This window comes from Myxine glutinosa, chromosome 10 (genome assembly GCF_964187855.1).
Source record: "Myxine glutinosa chromosome 10, kmMyxGlut1.1, whole genome shotgun sequence".
NCBI lineage: Eukaryota > Metazoa > Chordata > Myxini > Myxiniformes > Myxinidae > Myxine > Myxine glutinosa.
The window spans coordinates 41828784-41854186 of NC_136270.1; the positions used below are offsets into that span (position 1 = coordinate 41828784).

Sequence of the window (25403 nt, forward strand, 5' to 3'; positions counted from 1 at the left end):
TTAATACACTATTATATGCATGGAATCTTGTATTAATACACTATTATATGCATGGAATCCTGTATTAATACACTACATATGCATGGAATCGTGTATTAATACACTATTATATGCATGGAATCTTGTATTAATACACTATTATATGCATGGAATCTTGTATTAATACACTATTATATGCATGGAATCTTGTATGAATACACTATTATATGCATGGAATCTTGTATTAATACACTATTATATGCATGGAATCTTGTATTAATACACTATTATATGCATGGAATCTTGTATTAATACACTCTTATATGCATGGAATCTTGTATTAATACACTATTATATGCATGGAATCCTGTATTAATACACTATATATGCATGGAATCCTATATTAATACACTATATATGCATGGAATCCTGTATTAATACACTATTATATGCATGGAATCTTGTATTAATACACTATTATATGCATGGAATCTTGTATTAATACACTATTATATGCATGGAATCCTGTATTAATACACTACATATGCATGGAATCGTGTATTAATACACTATTATATGCATGGAATCTTGTATTAATACACTATTATATGCATGGAATCTTGTATTAATACACTATTATATGCATGGAATCTTGTATGAATACACTATTATATGCATGGAATCTTGTATTAATACACTATTATATGCATGGAATCTTGTATTAATACACTATTATATGCATGGAATCTTGTATTAATACACTCTTATATGCATGGAATCTTGTATTAATACACTATTATATGCATGGAATCCTGTATTAATACACTATATATGCATGGAATCCTATATTAATACACTATATATGCATGGAATCCTGTATTAATACACTATTATATGCATGGAATCCTGTATTAATACACTATATATGCATGGAATCCTGTATTAATACACTATTATATGCATTGAATCTTGTATTAATACACTATTATATGCATGGAATCTTGTATTAATACACTATTATATGCATGGAATCCTGTATTAATACACTACATATGCATGGAATCGTGTATTAATACACTATTATATGCATGGAATCTTGTATTAATACACTATTATATGCATGGAATCTTGTATTAATACACTATTATATGCATGGAATCTTGTATTAATACACTATTATATGCATGGAATCTTGTATTAATACACTATTATATGCATGGAATCTTGTATGAATACACTATTATATGCATGGAATCTTGTATTAATACACTATTATATGCATGGAATCTTGTATTAATACACTATTATATGCATGGAATCTTGTATTAATACACTATTATATGCATGGAATCTTGTATTAATGCACTATATATGCATTGCATGGAATCCTGTATTAATACACTATTATATGCATGTAATCCCATATTAATACACTATTATATGCATGGAATCCTGTATTAATACACTATTATATGCATGTAATCCCATATTAATACACTATTATATGCATGTAATCCCATATTAATACACTATTATATGCATGCAATCCCATATTAATACACTCTATATGCATGGAATCCTATATTAATACACTATATATGCATGTAATCCTGTATTAATACACTATTATATGCATGTAATCCCATATTAATACACTATTATATGCATGTAATCCCATATTAATACACTATATGCATGGAATCCTGTATTAATACACTATTATATGCATGGAATCCTATATGAATACACTATTATATGCATGGAATCCTGTATTAATCCCATCAGCCAGCTCTTTTTGGTTGGTATCCTGATTCCTATCCATTTTAAGACTTTTAATTGCACCAACACAAAGTCATGGACATAATTCTGATTGTCTGTTATCTTTGGGTACAAAGTGTCCACCAGTCTTCATTTTTGTGTCTCTTTCACTTTGTGCATTTTTATTACCAACAACCTCCATTTTGACTCTCCAAGGTCGTATTTTGCAAGTGTGCTTGTTATTAACTGTATAAATTCGCTACTTCTACTCCATCTGTGACATTTAAAACATCTTGCGTTTGAAACCTCTTGGGTACAACTCTTTATGAACCTTGACAATTGGATAAAATATAAAAATATGACTCTAAGATAAATATTGAAGACAAGCTTAATCTTATTTGTGTACTGACCCTTTAAAACATAAAAAGCTTGCTTTCCGTTTTTCTCCAACATGATCACAAACAATTTCATTTTTATCTAAACAGGCAATTGATGTTTTCCGTTGCTTGTTGTCTCTTTGTCCATCTGCGTTGTACGCATCATTTGCAGGCCCCTGTTTTTCATAAACGTTGTCTTCCTGCAAGCAGAATAAGCATCATCAATGCAATAAAAGTAACTACAGCTGTTATTATTATTATTATTATTATTATTATTACTACAATAATTCCAATCATATTGTGGTGTATGAATCATATTGTGCTATATTTATCTTCATTATAATTTCTGGCCTATTAATTAATGAAAATTCAGTGAAGCTGAATATTGCCCTTGTGAATCTTTATCTAGACTTCTGTAGAGCGCACCAGCTAGGGCTCTCATCTGCACCAGCTAGGGCTCTCATCTGCACCAGCTAGGGCTCTCATCTGCACCAGCTAGGGCTCTCATCTGCACCAGCTAGGGCTCTCATCTGCACCAGCTAGGGCTCTCATCTGCACCAGCTAGGGCTCTCATCTGCACCAGCTAGGGCTCTCATCTGCACGAGCTAGGGCTCTCATCTGCACCAGCTAGGGCTCTCATCTGCACCAGCTAGGGCTCTCATCTGCACCAGCTAGGGCTCTCATCTGCACCAGCTAGGGCTCTCATATGCACCAGCTAGGGCTCTCATCTGCACCAGCTAGGGCTCTCATCTGCACCAGCTAGGGCTCTCATCTGCACCAGCTAGGGCTCTCATCTGCACCAGCTAGGGCTCTCATATGCACCAGCTAGGGCTCTCATCTGCACCAGCTAGGGCTCTCATCTGCACCAGCTAGGGCTCTCATCTGCACCAGCTAAGGCTCTCATCTGCACCAGCTAGGGCTCTCATCTGCACCAGCTAGGGCTCTCATATGCACCAGCTAGGGCTCTCATCTGCACCAGCTAAGGCTCTCATCTGCATCAGCTAGGGCTCTCATCTGCACCAGCTAGGGCTCTCATCTGCACCAGCTGCTGCTCTCATCTGCACCAGCTAGGGTTCTCATATACACCAGCTTGGGTTCTCATCTGCACCAGCTAGGGTTCTCATCTGCACCAGCTAGGGTTCTCATCTGCACCAGCTAGGGTTCTCATCTGCACCAGCTAGGGTTCTCATCTGCACCAGCTAGGGCTCTCATCTGCACCAGCTAGGGTTCTCATATGCACCAGCTAGGGCTCTCATATGCACCAGCTAGGGCTCTCATCTGCACCAGCTAAGGCTCTCATCTGCATCAGCTAGGGCTCTCATCTGCACCAGCTAGGGCTCTCATCTGCACCAGCTAGGGCTCTCATCTGCACCAGCTGCTGCTCTCATCTGCACCAGCTAGGGTTCTCATCTGCACCAGCTGCTGCTCTCATATACACCAGCTTGGGTTCTCATCTGCACCAGCTAGGGTTCTCATCTGCACCAGCTAGGGTTCTCATCTCTACCAGCTAGGGTTCTCATATGCACCAGCTAGGGTTCTCATATGCACCAGCTAGGGCTCTCATCTGCACCAGCTAGGGCTCTCATCTGCACCAGCTAGGGTTCTCATATGCACCAGCTAGGGTTCTCATCTGCACCAGCTAGGGCTCTCATCTGCACCAGCTAGGGCTCTCATCTGCACCAGCTAGGGCTCTCATATGCACCAGCTAGGGCTCTCATCTGCACCAGCTAGGGCTCTCATCTGCACCAGCTAGGGCTCTCATCTGCACCAGCTAAGGCTCTCATCTGCACCAGCTAGGGCTCTCATCTGCACCAGCTAGGGCTCTCATATGCACCAGCTAGGGCTCTCATCTGCACCAGCTAAGGCTCTCATCTGCACCAGCTAGGGCTCTCATCTGCACCAGCTAGGGCTCTCATCTGCACCAGCTGCTGCTCTCATCTGCACCAGCTAGGGTTCTCATCTGCACCAGCTGCTGCTCTCATATACACCAGCTTGGGTTCTCATCTGCACCAGCTAGGGTTCTCATCTGCACCAGCTAGGGTTCTCATCTGCACCAGCTAGGGTTCTCATCTGCACCAGCTAGGGTTCTCATCTGCACCAGCTAGGGTTCTCATCTGCACCAGCTAGGGTTCTCATCTGCACCAGCTAGGGTTCTCATCTGCACCAGCTAGGGTTCTCATCTGCACCAGCTAGGGTTCTCATCTGCACCAGCTAGGGTTCTCATCTGCACCAGCTAGGGTTCTCATCTGCACCAGCTAGGGTTCTCATATGCACCAGCTAGGGCTCTCATCTGCACCAGCTAGGGCTCTCATCTGCACCAGCTAGGGCTCTCATCTGCACCAGCTAGGGCTCTCATCTGCACCAGCTAGGGCTCTCATCTGCACCAGCTAGGGCTCTCATCTGCACCAGCTAGGGCTCTCATCTGCACCAGCTAGGGTTCTCATATGCACCAGCTAGGGTTCTCATATGCACCAGCTAGGGCTCTCATCTGCACCAGCTAGGGTTCTCATATGCACCAGCTAGGGCTCTCATCTGCACCAGCTAGGGCTCTCATCTGCACCAGCTAGGGCTCTCATATGCACCAGCTAGGGCTCTCATCTGCACCAGCTAGGGCTCTCATCTGCACCAGCTAGGGTTCTCATATGCACCAGCTAGGGTTCTCATCTGCACCGGTCGCTCCGCTCCTCTGCTCTTCACAGGCCAGGCCTTTCCAAGCTGTTGGTTGGATTTCGGCACATTTCGGGTGTCTATTTTCCACAAGAACAGCCTGGTCTTATTCCGATACTCGGCTCCATGATATCAGGACAAACGTAAGTTGAGCCCAGATTGCTGGCCAAGCTTCCTGCCTTGGTTGTCCGTTTTATTTACTTTGAAAAGGAATGCAAAGAAAAGCAGACAAAGGAAAAGTTAATTTCTGGAAAAATCGCCATCATTCGTGTATTGCATTTCGGAAAGCTCAAGAACAGTTATAAATAAGTATCTGAAAGGCTCCAATGAATTAAAACAGTGATATGTAATAGATGGACAGGTAAAGAAGAGTATTCATTACTTTTTATTTGAGTAGTCAGTGAGTGGCATTGTGAGAACGAATTCAAACTGATAGAGACAAACACCCAGGGATGAAAGACAATGCAGACAACAACAAAGCACCTGCCTATCTGTTTGTCTTTGGAAAAATCTCTACCTTTCAATTCCAACCGTCTCTCACCACCTGGATTATCAGGTAATGCAAATTATGGAGATCAAACAGTTGTCGTATGCATGTTGAGAAGTCATGAAATGTTTCTTGAGGATTGACTTGTAAAAAGATAAAATGTTTATGATTATTTCTAATAAAGTCTTTGTTTCGATTAGATAATGGTTTAACTATCTGACAACCAATGCGGGATACAGGTGTACCTGGAATCATGATGAACTTGAACACGTTTTGTCTGAACGGTTGGAAAAAGGTTAAATCACAGTGTTGATGTTGATATCCTTTTAAACCTTTCTCTCTTATGTATATCATCCAGTCAAGCTCAGGTAGCACCTCCAACCTGAAACTGTCTTACCTACTCTTTGTTAAACTCACCTCTCCCTCCACCACCCACACCATTACCAATTTATTCTGCAGTACCTGTATAATGATCCTATCACCTGGCAGGACAGTTTAGAGGTACGTATATTCGGCTTTGAGCTGTCTCGCCTGGGTCGGAATCCTGATCCACCTATAAACCATCCTATTGTGTTTTGCATGTCATCCGTTAGAAGGACGTTGTGAGACCAGAGGACACCTGTCCTCTGCATTGGTCGTTGGTGGACGTTAAAGATCCCAAGGTGTGTGGTTCACGAAGGGTAGGCGAGCTATTACCGGCACCCTGAACAAATTCCTGCCCTGATTTACAGCGGGGAAGGTAGTGGTACATCACCCAGTGTAAATCTTGCCAAACATTGCCTCAGAAGCTCTGGCACTTCATAGTGGCCACAAAGGTTTTTATACAAGTTATGGGTTTTTATACAAGTTATGGGTTTTTATACAAGTTATGGTGGCCACAAAGGTTTTTATACAAGTTATGGGTTTTTATACAAGTTATGGGTTTTTATACAAGTTATGGGTTTTTATACAAGTTATGGTGGCCACAAAGGTTTTTATACAAGTTATGGGTTTTTATACAAGTTATGGGTTTTTATACAAGTTATGGGTTTTTATACAAGTTATGGGTTTTTATACAAGTTATGGGTTTTTATACAAGTTATGGGTTTTTATACAAGTTATGGGTTTTTATACAAGTTATGGGTTTTTATACAAGTTATGGGTTTTTATACAAGTTATGGGTTTTTATACAAGTTATGGGTTTTTATACAAGTTATGGGTTTTTATACAAGTTATGGTGGCCACAAAGGTTTTTATAATAAGTGATGGGTTTTTATACAAGTTATGGGTTTTTATACAAGTTATTAGTCTAGTAGGAAGACTAGGTCCCCCTGCACCCCCCGGAGATATACTTCTAATCAGTGTTTCTAGATTGGACAAAATGTGTAGAAAATGACTAGCTATGGCCCCAAGCTGAAAAAATGTCCCACATACCATTTTTATGCAAATTACTGCTGCAAATTTTATGCAAAATTATGCAAATTTTATGCAAATTTTTGATGAGGAGTAGAGTTGAGGGGTCTTTGAGGGCTTCATCGAGGTGCTCTCGGTTGCAAGACTGGGTCATTCTGAGAAGCACAGCAGGGTCAGAGATCATGATGTTCTCCTCCTCAGTGAATCTCTCCATCAACAGCCTCTCCATTGCCTCACACACTGTTTTGAGGCAAAAGAGGGACTTTGCGTAGGCCTTTCCACTGAGAACACCTTTGAGAGATCCACTTGTTACTAGTTGTGCCTCAAAGAGAATCTCTGCATATCCAGAACCACGCATCTTGTGTCCAGTGAGCATCCCGATGTAGTTCATGGATGTGTGGAAGGGTCCAATCGTTACTACATGACTAGCAAATTCATTTGGCCAGCGCCAGATGATGGGAAGGGCTTTCATGCAGACACCCAGATCAAATGTATTCAGGACCCATCTCTGACCCACCTCAGCAGTTGCTGCCTCGGAACGCTTCAGTAGCTCACGAACAACTGCGTTGTCTGTGATCGGTCTGTGCCTGGTGCCTGCATGGCATGGCAATGGCCTGCAGCCTGTGCCTGGGCTAGGGGGTTTCACCTCTGCAACTGGTTCTCCCCCACCCAGCAAATCAACAGTCGACTACTGCACGCCTATCCACCAACCGATCACAGACAACGCAGTTGTTCGTGAGCTACTGAAGCGTTCCGAGGCAGCAACTGCTGAGGTGGGTCAGAGATGGGTCCTGAATACATTTGATCTGGGTGTCTGCATGAAAGCCCTTCCCATCATCTGGCGCTGGCCAAATGAATTTGCTAGTCATGTAGTAACGATTGGACCCTTCCACACATCCATGAACTACATCGGGATGCTCACTGGACACAAGATGCGTGGTTCTGGATATGCAGAGATTCTCTTTGAGGCACAACTAGTAACAAGTGGATCTCTCAAAGGTGTTCTCAGTGGAAAGGCCTACGCAAAGTCCCTCTTTTGCCTCAAAACAGTGTGTGAGGCAATGGAGAGGCTGTTGATGGAGAGATTCACTGAGGAGGAGAACATCATGATCTCTGACCCTGCTGTGCTTCTCAGAATGACCCAGTCTTGCAACCGAGAGCACCTCGATGAAGCCCTCAAAGACCCCTCAACTCTACTCCTCATCAAAAATTTGCATAAAATTTGCATAATTTTGCATAAAATTTGCAGCAGTAATTTGCATAAAAATGGTATGTGGGACATTTTTTCAGCTTGGGGCCATAGCTAGTCATTTTCTACACATTTTTTCCAATCTAGAAACACTGATTAGAAGTATATCTCCGCGGGGTGCAGAGGGACCTAGTCTTCCTACTAGACTATATGGGTTTTTATACAAGTTATGGGTTTTTATACAAGTTATGGGTTTTTATACAAGTTATGGGTTTTTATACAAGTTATGGTGGCCACAAAGGTTTTTATAATAAGTGATGGGTTTTTATACAAGTTATGGGTTTTTATACAAGTTATGGGTTTTTATACAAGTTATGGATTTTTATACAAGTTATGGGTTTTTATACAAGTTATGGTGGCCACAAAGGTTTTTATAATAAGTGATGGGTTTTTATACAAGTTATGGGTTTTTATACAAGTTATGGGTTTTTATACAAGTTATGGTGGCCACAAAGGTTTTTATAATAAGTGATGGGTTTTTATACAAGTTATGGTGGCCACAAAGCTTTTTATAATAAGTGATGGGTTTTTATACAAGTTATGGGTTTTTATACAAGTTATGGTGGCCACAAAGCTTTTTATAATAAGTGATGGGTTTTTATACAAGTTATGGGTTTTTATACAAGTTATGGTGGCCACAAAGGTTTTTATAATAAGTGATGGGTTTTTATACAAGTTATGGTGGCCACAAAGGTTTTTATAATAAGTGATGGGTTTTTATACAAGTTATGGGTTTTTATACAAGTTATGGTGGCCACAAAGGTTTTTATAATAAGTTATGGGTTTTTATACAAGTTATGGGTTTTTATACAAGTTATGGTGGCCACAAAGGTTTTTATAATAAGTTATGGGTTTCTATACAAGTTATGGGTTTTTATACAAGTTATGGGTTTTTATACAAGTTATGGTGGCCACAAAGGTTTTTATAATAAGTTATTGGTTTTTATACAAGTTATGGGTTTTTATACAAGTTATGGGTTTTTATACAAGTTATGGTGGCCACAAAGGTTTTTATAATAAGTTATTGGTTTTTATACAAGTTATTGGTTTTTATACAAGTTATGGGTTGTTATACAAGTTATGGTGGCCACAAAGGTTTTTATAATAAGTGATGGGTTTTTATACAAGTTATGGGTTTTTATACAAGTTATGGTGGCCACAAAGGTTTTTATAATAAGTGATGGGTTTTTATACAAGTTATGGGTTTTTATACAAGTTATGGTGGCCACAAAGGTTTTTATAATAAGTTATGGGTTTTTATACAAGTTATGGGTTTTTATACAAGTTATGGTGGCCACAAAGGTTTTTATAATAAGTTATGGGTTTCTATACAAGTTATGGGTTTTTATACAAGTTATGGGTTTTTATACAAGTTATGGTGGCCACAAAGGTTTTTATAATAAGTTATTGGTTTTTATACAAGTTATGGGTTTTTATACAAGTTATGGGTTTTTATACAAGTTATGGTGGCCACAAAGGTTTTTATAATATGTTATTGGTTTTTATACAAGTTATTGGTTTTTATACAAGTTATGGGTTGTTATACAAGTTATGGTGGCCACAAAGGTTTTTATCCAAGTTATGGTGGCCACAAAGGTTTTTATACAAGTTATGGGTTTTTATACAAGTTATGGTGACCGCAAAGGTTTTTATACAAGTTATGGTGACCACAAAGGTTTTTATACAAGTTATGGTGGCCACAAAGGTTTTTATACAAGTTATGGTGGCCACAAAGGTTTTTATACAAGTTATGGTGGCCACAAAGGTTTTTATACAAGTTATGGTGGCCACAAAGGTTTTTATACAAGTTATGGTGGCCACAAAGGTTTTCATACAAGTTATGGTGGCCACAAAGGTTTTTATACAAGTTATGGTGGCCACAAAGGTTTTTATACAAGTTATGGTGGCCACAAAGGTTTTTATACAAGTTATGGTGGCCACAAAGGTTTTTATACAAGTTATGGTGGCCACAAAGGTTTTTATACAAGTTATGGTGGCCACAAAGGTTTTCATACAAGTTATGGTGGCCACAAAGGTTTTTATACAAGTTATGGTGGCCACAAAGGTATAATTTTATGATGGTAAATTAGTTCTGGCAACAATAATCCATCATTTCAATCCATAGATGGATTGAAACTGAAGTTGTTTGGGTTCTCAAGCTGTCATGATATACCGACGTTGCTCCTGTGCCATCCCTGTGGCTTCGACAAATCCCTCGCAGCCCGATAAGATTTGTTTGTAACTTCACAAGAGCGTAATATAAATCTGTGGCTCTAAGCAGGCACTTAAGATACACAGCTCGGTTCCAGATGAAAGGCCTTCGTCGGTTGGCAACATCAAGTTCTCCCTAGGCACCGCCACAAGCTGACGTTGGTTCGACTCGCAACGATTCGAGGTTGGCGACTAGAGATTTGGGCACGCATAGGGCACAAGATAATAAACAATGGTGCCCGCTATTAGGCCAGCAATTCCCATAATTGCCAAAGCATCTGCCTCGACTGTTATTGCGTGACAAGCAGGCTCCCAAAATCTTCTTTCCCTGCTTCAAATATCCAGAAGCAAACAAAATGTGTGACACGACATCAAGGACGACAACTCCTATTCTTACTGAAGTGCAACTTGTGCTTGCTTCGAGCCTTTACCAGTCATGAATATGCTGGAAGAGTAAGGAAACGGAAGCCATATTTCGAGCACCTGATCTTCGGGAACATGTACATACTTCTCAAGTCCATAAATACAGATGAACCACCTTTAGAGGCCATTTTTCCCCGCAGAGCAGAGGTTGGCCTTTTTTGGGCACCATGGTCCCCTTTTTGAAGTAATGTTTTATGGCCGGATGCCCTTCCTGCCACCAACCCTGTTAGTCGCCTCTTGCGACACACAGGGAATTACCAATGAACTGGTACTCAATTTGCCGACTTCGGAAGGATGACAAGTCAACCCACCTGGTGTTAATTCAGCGATCGACCGGGATTCGAACCCAGGATCCTAGGATCCCAAGCCGGCACCCTAACCGCTAAGATTTGAACCCAGGATCCTAGGATCCCAAGCCGGCACCCTAACCGCTAAGATTTGAACCCAGGATCCTCGGATCCCAAGCCGGCACCCTCACCGCTAAGATTTGAACCCAGGATCCTAGGATCCCAAGCCGGCACCCTAACCGCTAAGATTTGAACCCAGGATCCTAGGATCCCAAGCCGGCACCCTAACCGCTAAGATTTGAACCCAGGATCCTCGGATCCCAAGCCGGCACCCTAACCGCTAAGATTTGAACCCAGGATCCTCGGATCCCAAGCCGGCACCCTAACCGCTAAGATTTGAACCCAGGATCCTAGGATCCCAAGCCGGCACCCTAACCGCTAAGATTTGAACCCAGGATCCTCGGATCCCAAGCCGGCACCCTAACCGCTAAGATTTGAACCCAGGATCCTAGGATCCCAAGCCGGCACCCTAACCGCTAAGATTTGAACCCAGGATCCTAGGATCCCAAGCCGGCACCCTAACCGCTAAGATTTGAACCCAGGATCCTCGGATCCCAAGCCGGCACCCTGACCGCTAAGATTTGAACCCAGGATCCTCGGATCCCAAGCCGGCACCCTAACCGCTAAGATTTGAACCCAGGATCCTAGGATCCCAAGCCGGCACCCTAACCGCTAAGATTTGAACCCAGGATCCTAGGATCCCAAGCCGGCACCCTAACCGCTAAGCCAACACCAGGCCAAGTCCATAAATACAGATACAAACTCAAAACTAATCCAACACCGACCTCCACATGTAGTGGAACGGGAGAGGGTAAATCGATTGATTGTGTCTCGAGAAGATTAGTAAAGTTAAAAGACACAGCGTAGGCATGACGGGTGAAAAGGCCTAAATCCCACAGGTTGGAATGATATAATTTACCTTGCAAGGTGAATGGTCATGACAACATTGCACGAACTATACATATAACGAATGTAAGTACAATATTAAATATTCTTTAAATAAAAAAAACACGATAAGCTGATCAATTCCAGAAATTACAATTTAAATAAATATATAAAATGTTGTGGAAAATGCTATATATAATGTATATATCTAGCGGCAGTGTTGTCCTTTCATTTAACATACTATATAACGAATATATAAAGCTATTTCTAACCACTGACTGATATTAATGCACCGTCCGGTGCCGGGTGTTGGAGAAAGCTGAAATTTGGCGAGCGGATGGATATTGAAGCCGGTACACCGGGAATTTTTTTTTACAAACCGTCGCAAAGTGTCCGTAAATGAATTACGGACAGAACCATCGGAAAGTGTCCGTAAATGAATTGTGGACAGAACCATCGGAAAGTGTCCATAAATGAATTACGGACAGAACCATCGGAAAGTGTCCGTAAATGAATTATGGACCGAACCATCGGAAAGTGTCCATAAATTATTTATGGACAGAACCGTCTGAAAGTGTCCATAAATTAATTACGGACAGAACCGTCGGAAAGGATTGATATCCAGCATCAGGTCAGTGATGTTTGCCGATAATCATAAAACTTATATTTATTATGTACCTACATATGAAGCACAATTTGTTATTGCTTACAACTGGCAGTTTGGAACGATTGCACCTCACCACCATGTAATTCAAAACACTTCACCACCACGTAATTCAAAACACCTCACAACCACAAAATTAAAAACAACTCACCACCACATAATTAAAAACACCTCACCACCACGTAATTCAAAACACTTCACCATCACGTAATTCAAAACACCTCACCACCACATAATTCAAAACACCTCACCACCACGTAATTCAAAACACTTCACCACCACGTAATTCAAAACACTTCACCATCACGTAATTCAAAACACTTCACCATCACGTAATTCAAAACACCTCACCACCACATAATTCAAAACACCTCACCACCACGTAATTCAAAATACCTCACCACCACGTAATTAAAAACACCTCACCACCACATAATTCAAAACACTTCACCACCACGTAATTCAAAACACTTCACCATCACGTAATTCAAAACACCTCACCACCACGTAATTCAAAACACTTCACCACCACGTAATTCAAAACACTTCACCATCACGTAATTCAAAACACTTCACCACCATGTAATTCAAAACACTTCACCACCACGTAATTCAAAACACCTCACAACCACAAAATTAAAAACAACTCACCACCACATAATTAAAAACACCTCACCACCACGTAATTCAAAACACTTCACCATCACGTAATTCAAAACACCTCACCACCACATAATTCAAAACACCTCACCACCACGTAATTCAAAACACTTCACCACCACGTAATTCAAAACACTTCACCACCACGTAATTCAAAACACTTCACCATCACGTAATTCAAAACACTTCACCATCACGTAATTCAAAACACCTCACCACCACATAATTCAAAACACCTCACCACCACATAATTCAAAACACTTCACCACCACGTAATTCAAAACACTTCACCATCACGTAATTCAAAACACTTCACCATCACGTAATTCAAAACACCTCACCACCACATAATTCAAAACACTTCACCATCACGTAATTCAAAACACCTCACCACCACATAATTCAAAACACCTCACCACCACGTAATTCAAAATACCTCACCACCACGTAATTAAAAACACCTCACCACCACATAATTCAAAACACCTCACCACCAAGTAATTCAAAACACCTCACCACCAACTAATTCAAAACATCTCACCACCAACTAATTCAATTGGCCTTCAGAAAGAAGGTTATAGATGCCTACGAGTCTGGGAAGGGGTTTAAAAAGATCTCCAAACAATTTGAAATCAATCATTCGACTGTCTGGAAGATCATCTACAAGTGGAGAAGATTCCAAACAACTGCCAACTTGTTCAGGCCAGGCCGCCCCAGCAAGTTCAGCCCGAGAGCAGACCGCAAGATGCTGAAAGAAGTCTCTAAGAACCCCAGAATGTCATCACGGGACCTACAGGTAGCTCTTGCCACTGTTGATGTCAAAGTGCACGAGTCTACCATTAGAAAGAGGCTGCACAAATTTGATCTACATGGGAGGTGTGCCAGGAGGAAACCTTTGCTGTCCAGAAAGAACATCAGGGCAAGACTAAAGTTTGCCAATGAACACCGAGGGAAAGACCAGCACTTCTGGAACAATGTGCTCTGGACAGATGAGTCAAAGGTAGAGCTATTTGGCCACAGTACCAGAAGACATGTTTGGCGAAAACCAAAGACAGCATTTGACCACAAGAACCTGATACCAACTGTAAAGCATGGTGGTGGAAATATTATGGTTTGGGGCAGCTTTGCTGCATCAGGGCCTGGGCAGCTCACCATCATAGAATCCACTATTAATTCTTCATTGTGCCAGAGGGTGCTTGAGGATAATGTGAGGCCATCTGTCGGAGAGTTGAAGCTCAACCGAAGGTGGACCTTGCAACATGACAATGACCCTAAACATACCAGTAAATCCACCAAGGAATGGCTGAAAAGAAAGAAATGGAGGGTTCTGGAATGGCCAAGTCGAAGCCCGGATCTAAATCCCATCGAGATGTTGTGGGGGGATTTGAAACGAGCTGTGCGTGCAAGAAACCCCGCAAACATCGCACAGCTGAAAGAATTCTGCATGGAGTGGGCAAAAATTTCTCCCAGTCGATGTCAGTGACTGGTAGACAGTTATAAGAAACGCCTACTTGAGGTTGTTTCTGCCAAAGGGGGCAATACCACCGATTAGAGCCAAGGGTGTACTAACTTTTTCCACATGCGAAATTTGCATCTATGTTTATTTAAATTATACAATGGACTACAAAATGTAAATGTTTCATGATATTTGTTATATTATATCACCTTTATCTTTCAATATTGTTGAAATGAAGATCAAATAGCTGTATGTTGAAATATGTTGAAAAAGTCAAAACTTTACATGGGGTGTACTTACTTTTTCACGTGACTGTATTTATTTATATGTATGTATGTGTGTGTGTGTGTGTGTGTGTGTGTGTGTGTGTGTGTGTGTGTGTGTGTGTGTATATATATATATATATATATATATATATATATATATATATATATATATATATATATACACACATACATACACATACATGACTGGTTCACATCTATAGATGTACACACCAGGTATCTATCTACCTGACGACGTCATCAGCCCTCATCATACATATATAATAAATAAATGGCTCCTTACCGGAGTAGATGGATGGTGAAGATGCAAAGCAAACTTGTTAGGAATCCAATGAAAAGTCCCATTGTGAAAGACAGCTTGGATGAACCTGATGGGATTAGACAATAAGTCAGTGAAGAGCAAAATGTGTTTTTTATACAAGTCATCAATATACACTTCAAACCGTCTATAATGCTTCGTTACATCAATGTAAACTTGTATAATTGTTTTAAAATGGGTGTCTGACTTCCACACTCAACCAACAACATGAGGTGTGCATCATATAGTCACACATGTGTACAACACAAGTTATGAGGTTCTGTTGTTATGGAAATAAAGGAAAATGAAGATCTTGTCTGATTTTCACAGAGGCGTCCTTAACCTACTGAAGCCTGATTGGTGGTGTCCATGACAATCCACCACAATGTGGCCAATTTGTTGGTAAAGACAATGGAAATTACCGAAATAAAAGGAAAATTACCATGTCTCCTACGTGTAATCATCATGGCTGATTTTACAGTTCTGTCCAAATAGTCCTAAAGAAAAGAGATGAATGAAGAGTAGGACGTGGACTTTCTATACACACAGGTGATGTCACCAACTCTCCAATATTGACCTCTATGGTCATACTGTGATGGAGTTGCAGTTCTGGGAGCTCGTTGGCCTTGCAATCCACCATTTCTGGGAGCTCCTTAGCTTTGCATCTACAATTTCTGGGAGCTCATTACCTTCGCAAAAGCGGAAGGTTATGTTTTGATCGCTGTGTATTTATTTGTATGTCTGTGTGTGTGTGTGTGTATGTTATTCGCATAACTCAAAAAGTATTCAACCGAATTGCATGAAATTTGGTGGGATGATTGGTTATTATACGGGACACATTTGATTAGATTTTGGGAGCAATCGGGTCAAAGGTCAAGGTCAAGGTCACGAAAAGGTCAAAATCGTATTTTTACCAAGTACAGAACAGTAGCTGCGGCGAAGGTATGCGCTCTACCGAGTGCCCGTTCTAGTTGGCCTTGAAATCCACCATTTCTAGGAGCTTCTTGGCCTTGCAATCCACAATTTCTGGGAGCTCCTTGGCCTTGCAGTCCGCCATTTCTGGGAGCTCCTTAGCCTTGAAATCCACCATTTATGGGAGCTTCTTGGCCTTGAAATCCACCATTTATGGGAGCTTCTTGGCCTTGAAATCCACCATTTCTAGGAGCTTCTTGGCCTTGCAATGCACCATTTCTGGGAGCTTCTTGGCCTTGAAATCCACCATTTATGGGAACTCCTTGGCCTTGCAATGCACCATTTATGGGAGCTTCTTGGCCTTGAAATCCACCATTTCTAGGAGCTTCTTGGCCTTGCAATGCACCATTTATGGGAGCTTCTTGGCCTTGAAATCCACCATTTCTAGGAGCTTCTTGGCCTTGCAATGCACCATTTATGGGAGCTTCTTGGCCTTGAAATCCACCATTTCTAGGAGCTCCTTGGCCTTGCAGTCCGCCATTTCTGGGAGCTTCTTGGCCTTGAAATCCACCATTTATGGGAACTCCTTGGCCTTGCAGTCTGCCATTTCTAGGAGCTTCTTGGCCTTGCAATGCACCATTTCTGGGAGCTTCTTGGCCTTGGAATCCACCATTTCTAGGAGCTTCTTGGCCTTGCAATGCACCATTTATGGGAGCTTCTTGGCCTTGAAATCCACCATTTCTAGGAGCTCCTTGGCCTTGCAGTCCGCCATTTCTGGGAGCTTCTTGGCCTTGAAATCCACCATTTATGGGAACTCCTTGGGCCTTGCAGTCCGCCATTTCTGGGAGCTCCTTGGCCTTGCAATCCACCATTTCTGGGAGCTCCTTGGCCTTGCAATCCACCATTTCTGGGAGCTCCTTGGCCTTGCAATCCACCATTTATGGGAGCTTCTTGGCCTTGCAATCCACCATTTCTGGGAGCTCCTTGGCCTTGCAATCCACCATTTCTGGGAGCTCCTTGGCCTTGCAATCCACCATTTCTGTGATCTCCTTGGCCTTGCAATCCACCATTTTTAGGAGCTCCTTGGCCTTGCAATGCACCATTTCTGGGAGCTTCTTGACCTTGAAATCCACCATTTATGGGAACTCCTTGGCCTTGCAGTCCGCCATTTCTGGGAGCTCCTTGGCCTTGCAATCCACCATTTCTGGGAGCTCCTTGGCCTTGCAATCCACCATTTCTGTGATCTCCTTGGCCTTGCAATCCACCATTTCTGTGATCTCCTTGGCCTTGCAATCCACCATTTCTGGGAGCTCCTTGGCCTTGCAATCTGCCATGACCTGTTTTAGGCTGATCACATTTCCAAACCGGCTTTCGGTGTCATCCAACACCATTGAATACTCTGTGGAGATCGTTGGTCCTCCTCTGGCTGTTATGAGCTCCTAATAGTGTACAAGGTATTTATCCTCAATGCCATGGAGTATGGCTCCCCATTCCATGGGCGAAGATGCTTCATCTTTCTCTCCATCTTCATCTATGTGGTGTAATGGTTAATAGAGCGTCCACTTTGAGTCTGGGAGGTCGGTGGTTGAAACCAACCAAGTCATACCAAAGACTCTAAAGAATGGCACGTGTTACTTCCTTGTGTAATGCTCAGCATTTAAAAAGTATAGAGCACGGACAAACAACCATATGTTGGCAATCATAACGCAGGCTCAATGAGCCTATTAATGGCCTCCTCCTGTGTTGATATTCCATGTTAGGGAACTCATCTCTCTCTCTCATCAAGCACCTCTTCAATGAAGGCTGCATTGGTCCATGGTAGCCTGGTAGGTATAGTTACGCCAGGAATTTGGAATTTCTTCAGGGTGCCGATGATAACTCACCTGGGCTACTCTTCATGAAGGACACCGTGTGATCTTTACCCTGCACCAGCTAATGCTAGCAGACGGGACACCCAGCTTAACGTCGGATTTTCCCATCCGAGAGACGGTGTACATAATTTATTCCTCAACCTGCGTGTGAACCACAGATCTGACATTTTATAGTCAGGATGGGAATCAAACCAAGACCAGGAAGCTCAAAGGAGACTTCACTACCTGTGAGCTATATTTATTGAGTAGGCTAGACTACCAGGTGTACCTGGTACCTGATTAGAACAGCCCGGTGCTGTTCTAATCCTGTTTGCATTTTGAAGAAATATTTTCGGTGGGGGCGAAAACACTCCCAAAACCCACTAAGGGTTGGGGTTGGGGATCATTTAATATTACCTTTCACGTCGCTACAAAGGCTGAGGCACTATAGAGCGGTTAAACTAAATCCAAAAATAATCAAACTTTTTTTTCTTCCAAATTTTCAAAAACTTTTTTTTGCCTAAAACACTCAGCGGCACTCAATGATGAACCTCTCAAGTTTGAACCAAACAACTCAAGTTTGAAGAAGATCCGTTAGGCCATCGCTAATAAAAATGACAACATAGACAGACACACATCTCTGCTATAGTATAGATAACAATTTACTACTATGTCCTTTGATAACCCTCATTTCCACTTCTGAACATCAAATCCAGAAAGAAACTGAGCAGCAAGATATTGATTCTGCAGTTGGGATTATTAACGTGGAATGTGATGTGATGAGGATGGTGTGTAGTTGTTGAATTGAATAAAACGCTAAACCTGTCGCGAATCAGCAAAAACCCACAAGATGATTTGTTATCTTCACGCAGTTACAGTCTCAGCACCAGGCTTCAAACAACGATTTGGTATATTAGTGCCAAACCAACAGAGAACGAGACCGAGCTGAACCAACAAAGAGAGAACTAGACCGAGCTGAACCAACAAAGAGAGAACTAGACCGGGCTGAACCAACAAAGAGAGAACGAGACCGAGCTGAACCAACAAAGAGAGAACTAGACCGAGCTGAACCAACAAAGAGAGAACTAGACCGGGCTGAACCAACAAAGAGAGAACGAGACCGAGCTGAACCAACAAAGAGAGAACTAGACCGGGCTGAACCAACAAAGAGAGAACTAGACCGGGCTGAACCAACAAAGAGAACGAGACCGAGCTGAACCAACAAAGAGAGAACTAGACCGGGCTAAACCAACAAAGAGAACGAGACCGAGCTGAACCAACAAAGAGAGAACGAGACCGGGCTAAACCAACAAAGAGAGAACGAGACCGGGCTAAACCAACAAAGAGAGAACGAGACCGAGCTGAACCAACAAAGAGAGAATTAGACCGGGCTAAACCAACAAAGAGAACGAGACCGAGCTGAACCAACAAAGAGAGAACGAGACCGGGCTAAACCAACAAAGAGAGAACGAGACCGGGCTAAACCAACAAAGAGAGAACGAGACTGGGCTGAACCAACAAAGAGAGAACGAGACCGGGCTAAACCAACAAAGAGAGAACGAGACCGGGCTAAACCAACAAAGAGAGAACGAGACCGGGCTAAACCAACAAAGAGAACGAGACCGAGCTGAACCAACAAAGAGAGAATTAGACCGGGCTAAACCAACAAAGAGAACGAGACCGAGCTGAACCAACAAAGAGAGAACGAGACCGGGCTAAACCAACAAAGAGAGAACGAGACCGGGCTGAACCAACAAAGAGAGAACGAGACCGGGCTAAACCAACAAAGAGAGAACGAGACCGAGCTGAACCAACAAAGAGAGAACTAGACCGGGCTGAACCAACAAAGAGAGAATTAGACCAGGCTAAACCAAAAAAGAGAGAACAAGACCGGGCTAAACCAACACAGAGAACGAGACCGAGCTGAACCAACAAAGAGAGAACTAGACCGGGCTAAACCAACAAAGAGAACGAGACCGAGCTGAACCAACAAAGAGAGAACTAGACCGGGCTAAACCAACACAGAGAACGAGACCGAGCTGAACCAACAAAGAGAGAATTAGACCAGGCTAAACCAAAAAAGAGAGAACAAGACCGGGCTAAACCAACACAGAGAACGAGACCGAGCTGAACCAACAAAGAGAGAATTAGACCAGGCTAAACCAAAAAAGAGAGAACAAGACCGGGCTAAACCAACACAGAGAACGAGACCGAGCTGAACCAACAAAGAGAGAACTAGACCGGGCTAAACCAACAAAGAGAACGAGACCGAGCTGAACCAACAAAGAGAACTAGACCGGGCTAAACCAACACAGAGAACGAGACCGAGCTGAACCAACAAAGAGAGAATTAGACCAGGCTAAACCAAAAAAGAGAGAACAAGACCAGGCTAAACCAACACAGAGAACGAGACCGAGCTGAACCAACAAAGAGAGAACTAGACCGGGCTAAACCAACAAAGAGAGAACGACACCGAGCCAAACCAACAGAGAACGAGACCGAGCTGAACCAACAAAGAGAAAATTAGACCGGGCTAAACCAACAAAGAGAGAACAAGACCGAGCTGAACCAACAAAGAGAGAATTAGACCAGGCTAAACCAAAAAAGAGAGAACAAGACCGGGCTAAACCAACACAGAGAACGAGACCGAGCTGAACCAACAAAGAGAGAATTAGACCAGGCTAAACCAAAAAAGAGAGAACAAGACCGGGCTAAACCAACACAGAGAACGAGACCGAGCTGAACCAACAAAGAGAGAATTAGACCAGGCTAAACCAAAAAAGAGAGAACAAGACCGGGCTAAACCAACACAGAGAACGAGACCGAGCTGAACCAACAAAGAGAGAACGAGACCGGGCTAAACCAACAAAGAGAACTAGACCGGGCTAAACCAACAAAGAGAGAACTAGATCGGGCTAAACCAACAGAGAACGAGACCGAGCTGAACCAACAAAGAGAGAACGAGACCGGGCTGAACCAACAAAGAAAGAACTAGATCGGGCTAAACCAACAAAGAGAGAACTAGACTGGGCTAAATCAACAGAGAGAACGAGACCGAGCTGAACCAACAAAGAGAGAACGAGACCGGGCTAAACCAACAAAGAGAATGAGACTGGGCTGAACCAACAGAGAGAACAAGACCGGGCTAAACCAACACAGAGAACGAGACCGAGCTGAACCAACAAAGAGAGAACTAGCCTGGGCCAAACCAACAAAGAGAGAATGAGACCGGGCCAAACCAACACAGAGAGACTGAGACTGGGCCAAACAACAGAGAGAGAACGAGACTGGGCCAAACCAACAAAGAGAGACCGAGACTTGGCCAAACCAACAGAGAGAGAACTAGAACGGGCCAAACCAACAAAGAGAGAACAAGACCAGGCCAAACCAACAGAGAGACCTAGACTCGGCCAAACAAACAAAGATAACTAGTCCAGGCCAACCAACAAAGAGAGAACTAGGCCGGGCCAAACCAACAAAGAGAGAACTAGACCGGGCCAAACCAACAAAGAGAGAACTAGGCCGGGCCAAACCAACAGAGAGAGACCTAGAACGGGCCAAACCAACAAAGAGAGAACTAGACCTGGCCAAACCAACAAAGAGAACGAGAGCGGGCCAAACCAACAAAGAGAGAACTAGACTGGGCCAAATCAACAGAGAGAACTAGACCGGGCCAAATCAACAGAGAGAACTAGACCGGGCCAAACCAACAAAGAGAGAACTAGACTGGTATTCGGTAGAGCGCACACCTCCACCGGGATGAAGAGTTTACATTTTGTAGAGAAGAGTTTACCACTGATAGGCCAGATCTGCATTCGAACATGAACCAAAATCGATTCGGCTTGTTCATTTCACCACCAACTCATCCTCGAAGTTTTGTAATAATTCGTCCATAACTTTTTGGAATAAAACAACAACAACAACATGCATTTTAAGGCCATTTTCCCTGCCAGGGCGGGGGTTAGCCTTGCGGTCCCCATGACAATCGTCTCCATTTTGCCCTATTTTCTGCATCTATCCTTGTTAACCCCCTTGCCCGCATTTCTTCTTCCACCATCTTTAGCCAAGTCTTTCTCGGTCTTCCCCGTCCTCTACTTCCTTCTACATTCATTTCCATCACTCTTCTCAACCAGTCACTTTCATCCTTCCTCAACACATGACCAAACCATCTCAAACTGTTTCTCTTCACAGCATCAATCACAGGCTCTATTCCCATCATGTTTCGCAATTCATCATTTGTCTTCCTCTCTCTCAACGATACTCCGCACATCCACCGAACCATTCGCATTTCCACCCTTTCCAGCCTTCGTTGCTGCTCTACGTTCATTACCCATGTCTCGCTCCCATAAATCATAACACTTCTCACACATGCAGCATACACCTTTCCCTTCAGCTTCAACGACACTCCCCTCCTCATCAGCACGCCACTCAGTTCCCGAAACTTCTTCCATGCACATCTCACTCTAGCAACCGTTGCCGAGTCTGATCCACCTTCTCGATTCAGCATGTCTCCGAGGTAGCAAAATGTTTTCACACCTTCCAGCTTCACGCCGTCTCCAAGATCCAACTCAACATTTCCTCCATCTGCAGCTCCCTCTGTGCACACCTTACATTTGAATGTAGCTGCCATACTGGTTAATGACCCTCTCAAACCACTACATTTTTGATGAACCCACTCAGCGCACATTGTACATTGAATGGAGTTCACTCCAACACCCTTCCTGCACACAACACATGGCCACTTCCCAGTTCTTTCCACCTCACCACATGCTTTACCACTTGCCATCACCTTCGTCTTTCCGACATTCACCTTCAGACCTTTTGTCTCCATACATTCCTTCCACTTGTTCATCTTCTCCTGACGTCCATCCATACTTTCTGCAATCGACACCAGATCATCTGCATACAACAACTCCCAAGGTAAACCCTCCTTTACTTTCTGAGCCAGCACCTCCATCACAGCTACAAATAGTAGTGGTACCGACCCTGATGATTGCCACCTTCACCTCAAACTCACCACTGTTCCCGTCCTTCGTCCTTACAGCTGTGCGCACTCTTTTGTGCATTGCCATCACTACTCTGATCAACCATTCCTCCACTTCTAACTTCCTCAATGCCCATGTCAATACTTCATGTGGAACCCTATCGAATGCTTTCTCCAGATCAACAAACCAAGAAACAACTTCTTCCTCTTCTCCATGTACTTCTCCTGCTTCTCCTTCTTCTTCTCTTTTGAAATATCATGCTATATATCATTTATGGCCCTATCACTCAATGGTGAAGAATCACTTTAAAAATCTCGTATCCGGATCTGAATCTTCACCAAAATCTAATCAATTCATCCTTGTCACACACCCAATATGTCCACCAAGTTTTGTCTGAATCCAACAATAACTTTTTGAGATATCCGTCTCACAGATATATAGACAAACAGGGGCTGAAAACATAACCTCCATTCACCTGCGGTGTTGGAGGTAATTAGAAGAGAGTTAATAGACCACCTTACCCCATGCAACCTTGAGGAAATGACCATGGGAAGGGTCTTTTCAACTCTTGCTTTGCATTTCTGTGCATGATCTATATTAGCTTTGCTCATAACCTTTGAACAGCAGGAGTGATGGCAACCATACAAAGCAGATGGGTCAAACGGAACTAAACCTTCCGCCAACTATTCTCAGAGAAAGACGCCGCCATCTTCTCTAAATTGTGCTGTTACTCCGCCCGCATAGATTTTTGATTGGTCGAGATGACATGAATATTTCCCCAAGTATTGCTAAACTAAAGGCTTTGGGAAGTGCAAATAAGGCAATTTGTGTTCTACATTGTTCAAATATATCATTCAATTGAAATTGAATAAAAAGTTTTAAAAGCTGTAGAAAAAAAGCAACATTGAACCAGAAGTTTGCTGCCGATTATGCAGCGTCTTCTACACCACCTTATTTAACACGTTACATTAGTTCTTTTGTGCTTGCTGTTTGTGTCCTTTATGACGTCCTTAAAAACAGTACGTTTCCTGTTTGGAATGATTTTCAATTTTGTTTGACTGCCAGACTGACTGAAGCCATTGATTTACCGTGAGTGTGAATCCGCGCTTCAGATGAGACTCCGTACAATTTGCCAAATTCAGGGCCAAAGTACCGGCAAACTCCAGGTTCGTGTTCCAATTCATGTTCTGATTCGTATTCGACAGTGTTCAAAATATAAAATTCAATTGAAACTAAGTAGTTCTTCGATCATGGATCGATGGAAATATAGGAAATGCAAGAAATATCCATATCGGGTTCCTACCATTTCCTATTAATACAAGTGAACGGCCACAGTAGATTATACATGTTAAAAAAACAAAAACAAATACACATGGACACTTCTAGTTTTAGCCATACATGCATACATATAGGATAATTTATTTTGTGGCCCCGGAACAGAAACAAATTTGAAACAGGCCTCCCACCTCCCCCCTCCAAACATGATTAATAGTAAATATCATAACTTTAAACTTACCCTGTACATTCATCGGCCCAGCCCATCAGTGTTCAGAAGCACCCAAACCAGATATGGTGTCTTCCTCAGGGAAATCTACCTGATAAATCCAGCTCCCATGTAAATACTAGCTGGTACAAGCTGTGTATTTTCATGTCACGAAGAGTTGGTTACCATTATTTGATAATAACGCACAGCTCCATCTTTCGAATTGCAGATATCCTTTAAATAAATCACTAAGCCTGCTACATTCACAGGAAGCACTCCCACAAGGTTCAAGGTCCAATCACTGGTGGCGATTCGTCGGGGTTTGTGTAGCACACGCTGGCTTACTTGGGCCTTGCACCTGCCCACATCGTCGGGAGTTTGCAGTGCAGGCAGCCACCTGTTCAGTGAGCTCATGAAGTTCTCCAAGTGTTTTATTGTGCAGAGGCCTCGCCCTTTATTTCAGGTACTTTTCCAAGTATTTTAAGTTTATTTTAGAAGCTTTGTGAGCCATTTTAGGTAACAATCATCTCACACACATGATATACTTTATGGTGCCCCGAACAGCGCCATTTCTAGGGGTTTCTGCGCATGCGCACTGAGAATTCTGGAGCAAATTTTTGAACTCCGCTTTGAATTTGAACATGAGCAAGGTAAAAACGTACCTTCATGGTCTGATTTTCCTTGATAGCGTTCAGTCTTGTCTGGGACGGTTGGACATTCTACCCTATTCTCAACATCCTGTTGGCTCCAATCATGCGAAAGATCATCGGGCCATGGTAGAGCTGTTGGAGTGCTTTCAAAATCTCGCAGAGCTCCCCGAAATTTTGCAACCACCTGTGAAATGCATCGCATTTGGGCTCATATACTTATTAGGTATGCATGAGGGGTTGAGGTGGTTGTTTTCTGGTCAAGGTCATGCAAGTACCTGATATATCCCAACAGTATCGCTCATCTTCATGATGCTAAAGTCACCCTCTCGATCTCCATTTGAATTGATTGTGACCGATCCCAGTGCACCTGTAGATGGTGGATAAAC

General features: G+C 42.7%; 1 protein-coding gene across 1 annotated transcript in view; it reads right to left on the bottom strand.

The window, feature by feature from the left end:
- Positions 1-1894: 1894 nt before the first annotated feature.
- The window catches only part of LOC137434477 (atrial natriuretic peptide receptor 3), a 33608-nt gene continuing 10099 nt past the window's right edge, over positions 1895-25403 (bottom strand). The window contains exons 5-8 of the mRNA XM_068127518.2: positions 25293-25384; positions 25030-25201; positions 15123-15207; positions 1895-2314 (exon numbers count right to left, since the gene is read on the bottom strand). Coding sequence (XP_067983619.2) covers positions 2215-2314; positions 15123-15207; positions 25030-25201; positions 25293-25384 — 449 coding nt within the window. The 3' untranslated portion in view covers positions 1895-2214. The remainder of the gene's footprint in view (positions 2315-15122; positions 15208-25029; positions 25202-25292; positions 25385-25403) is intronic.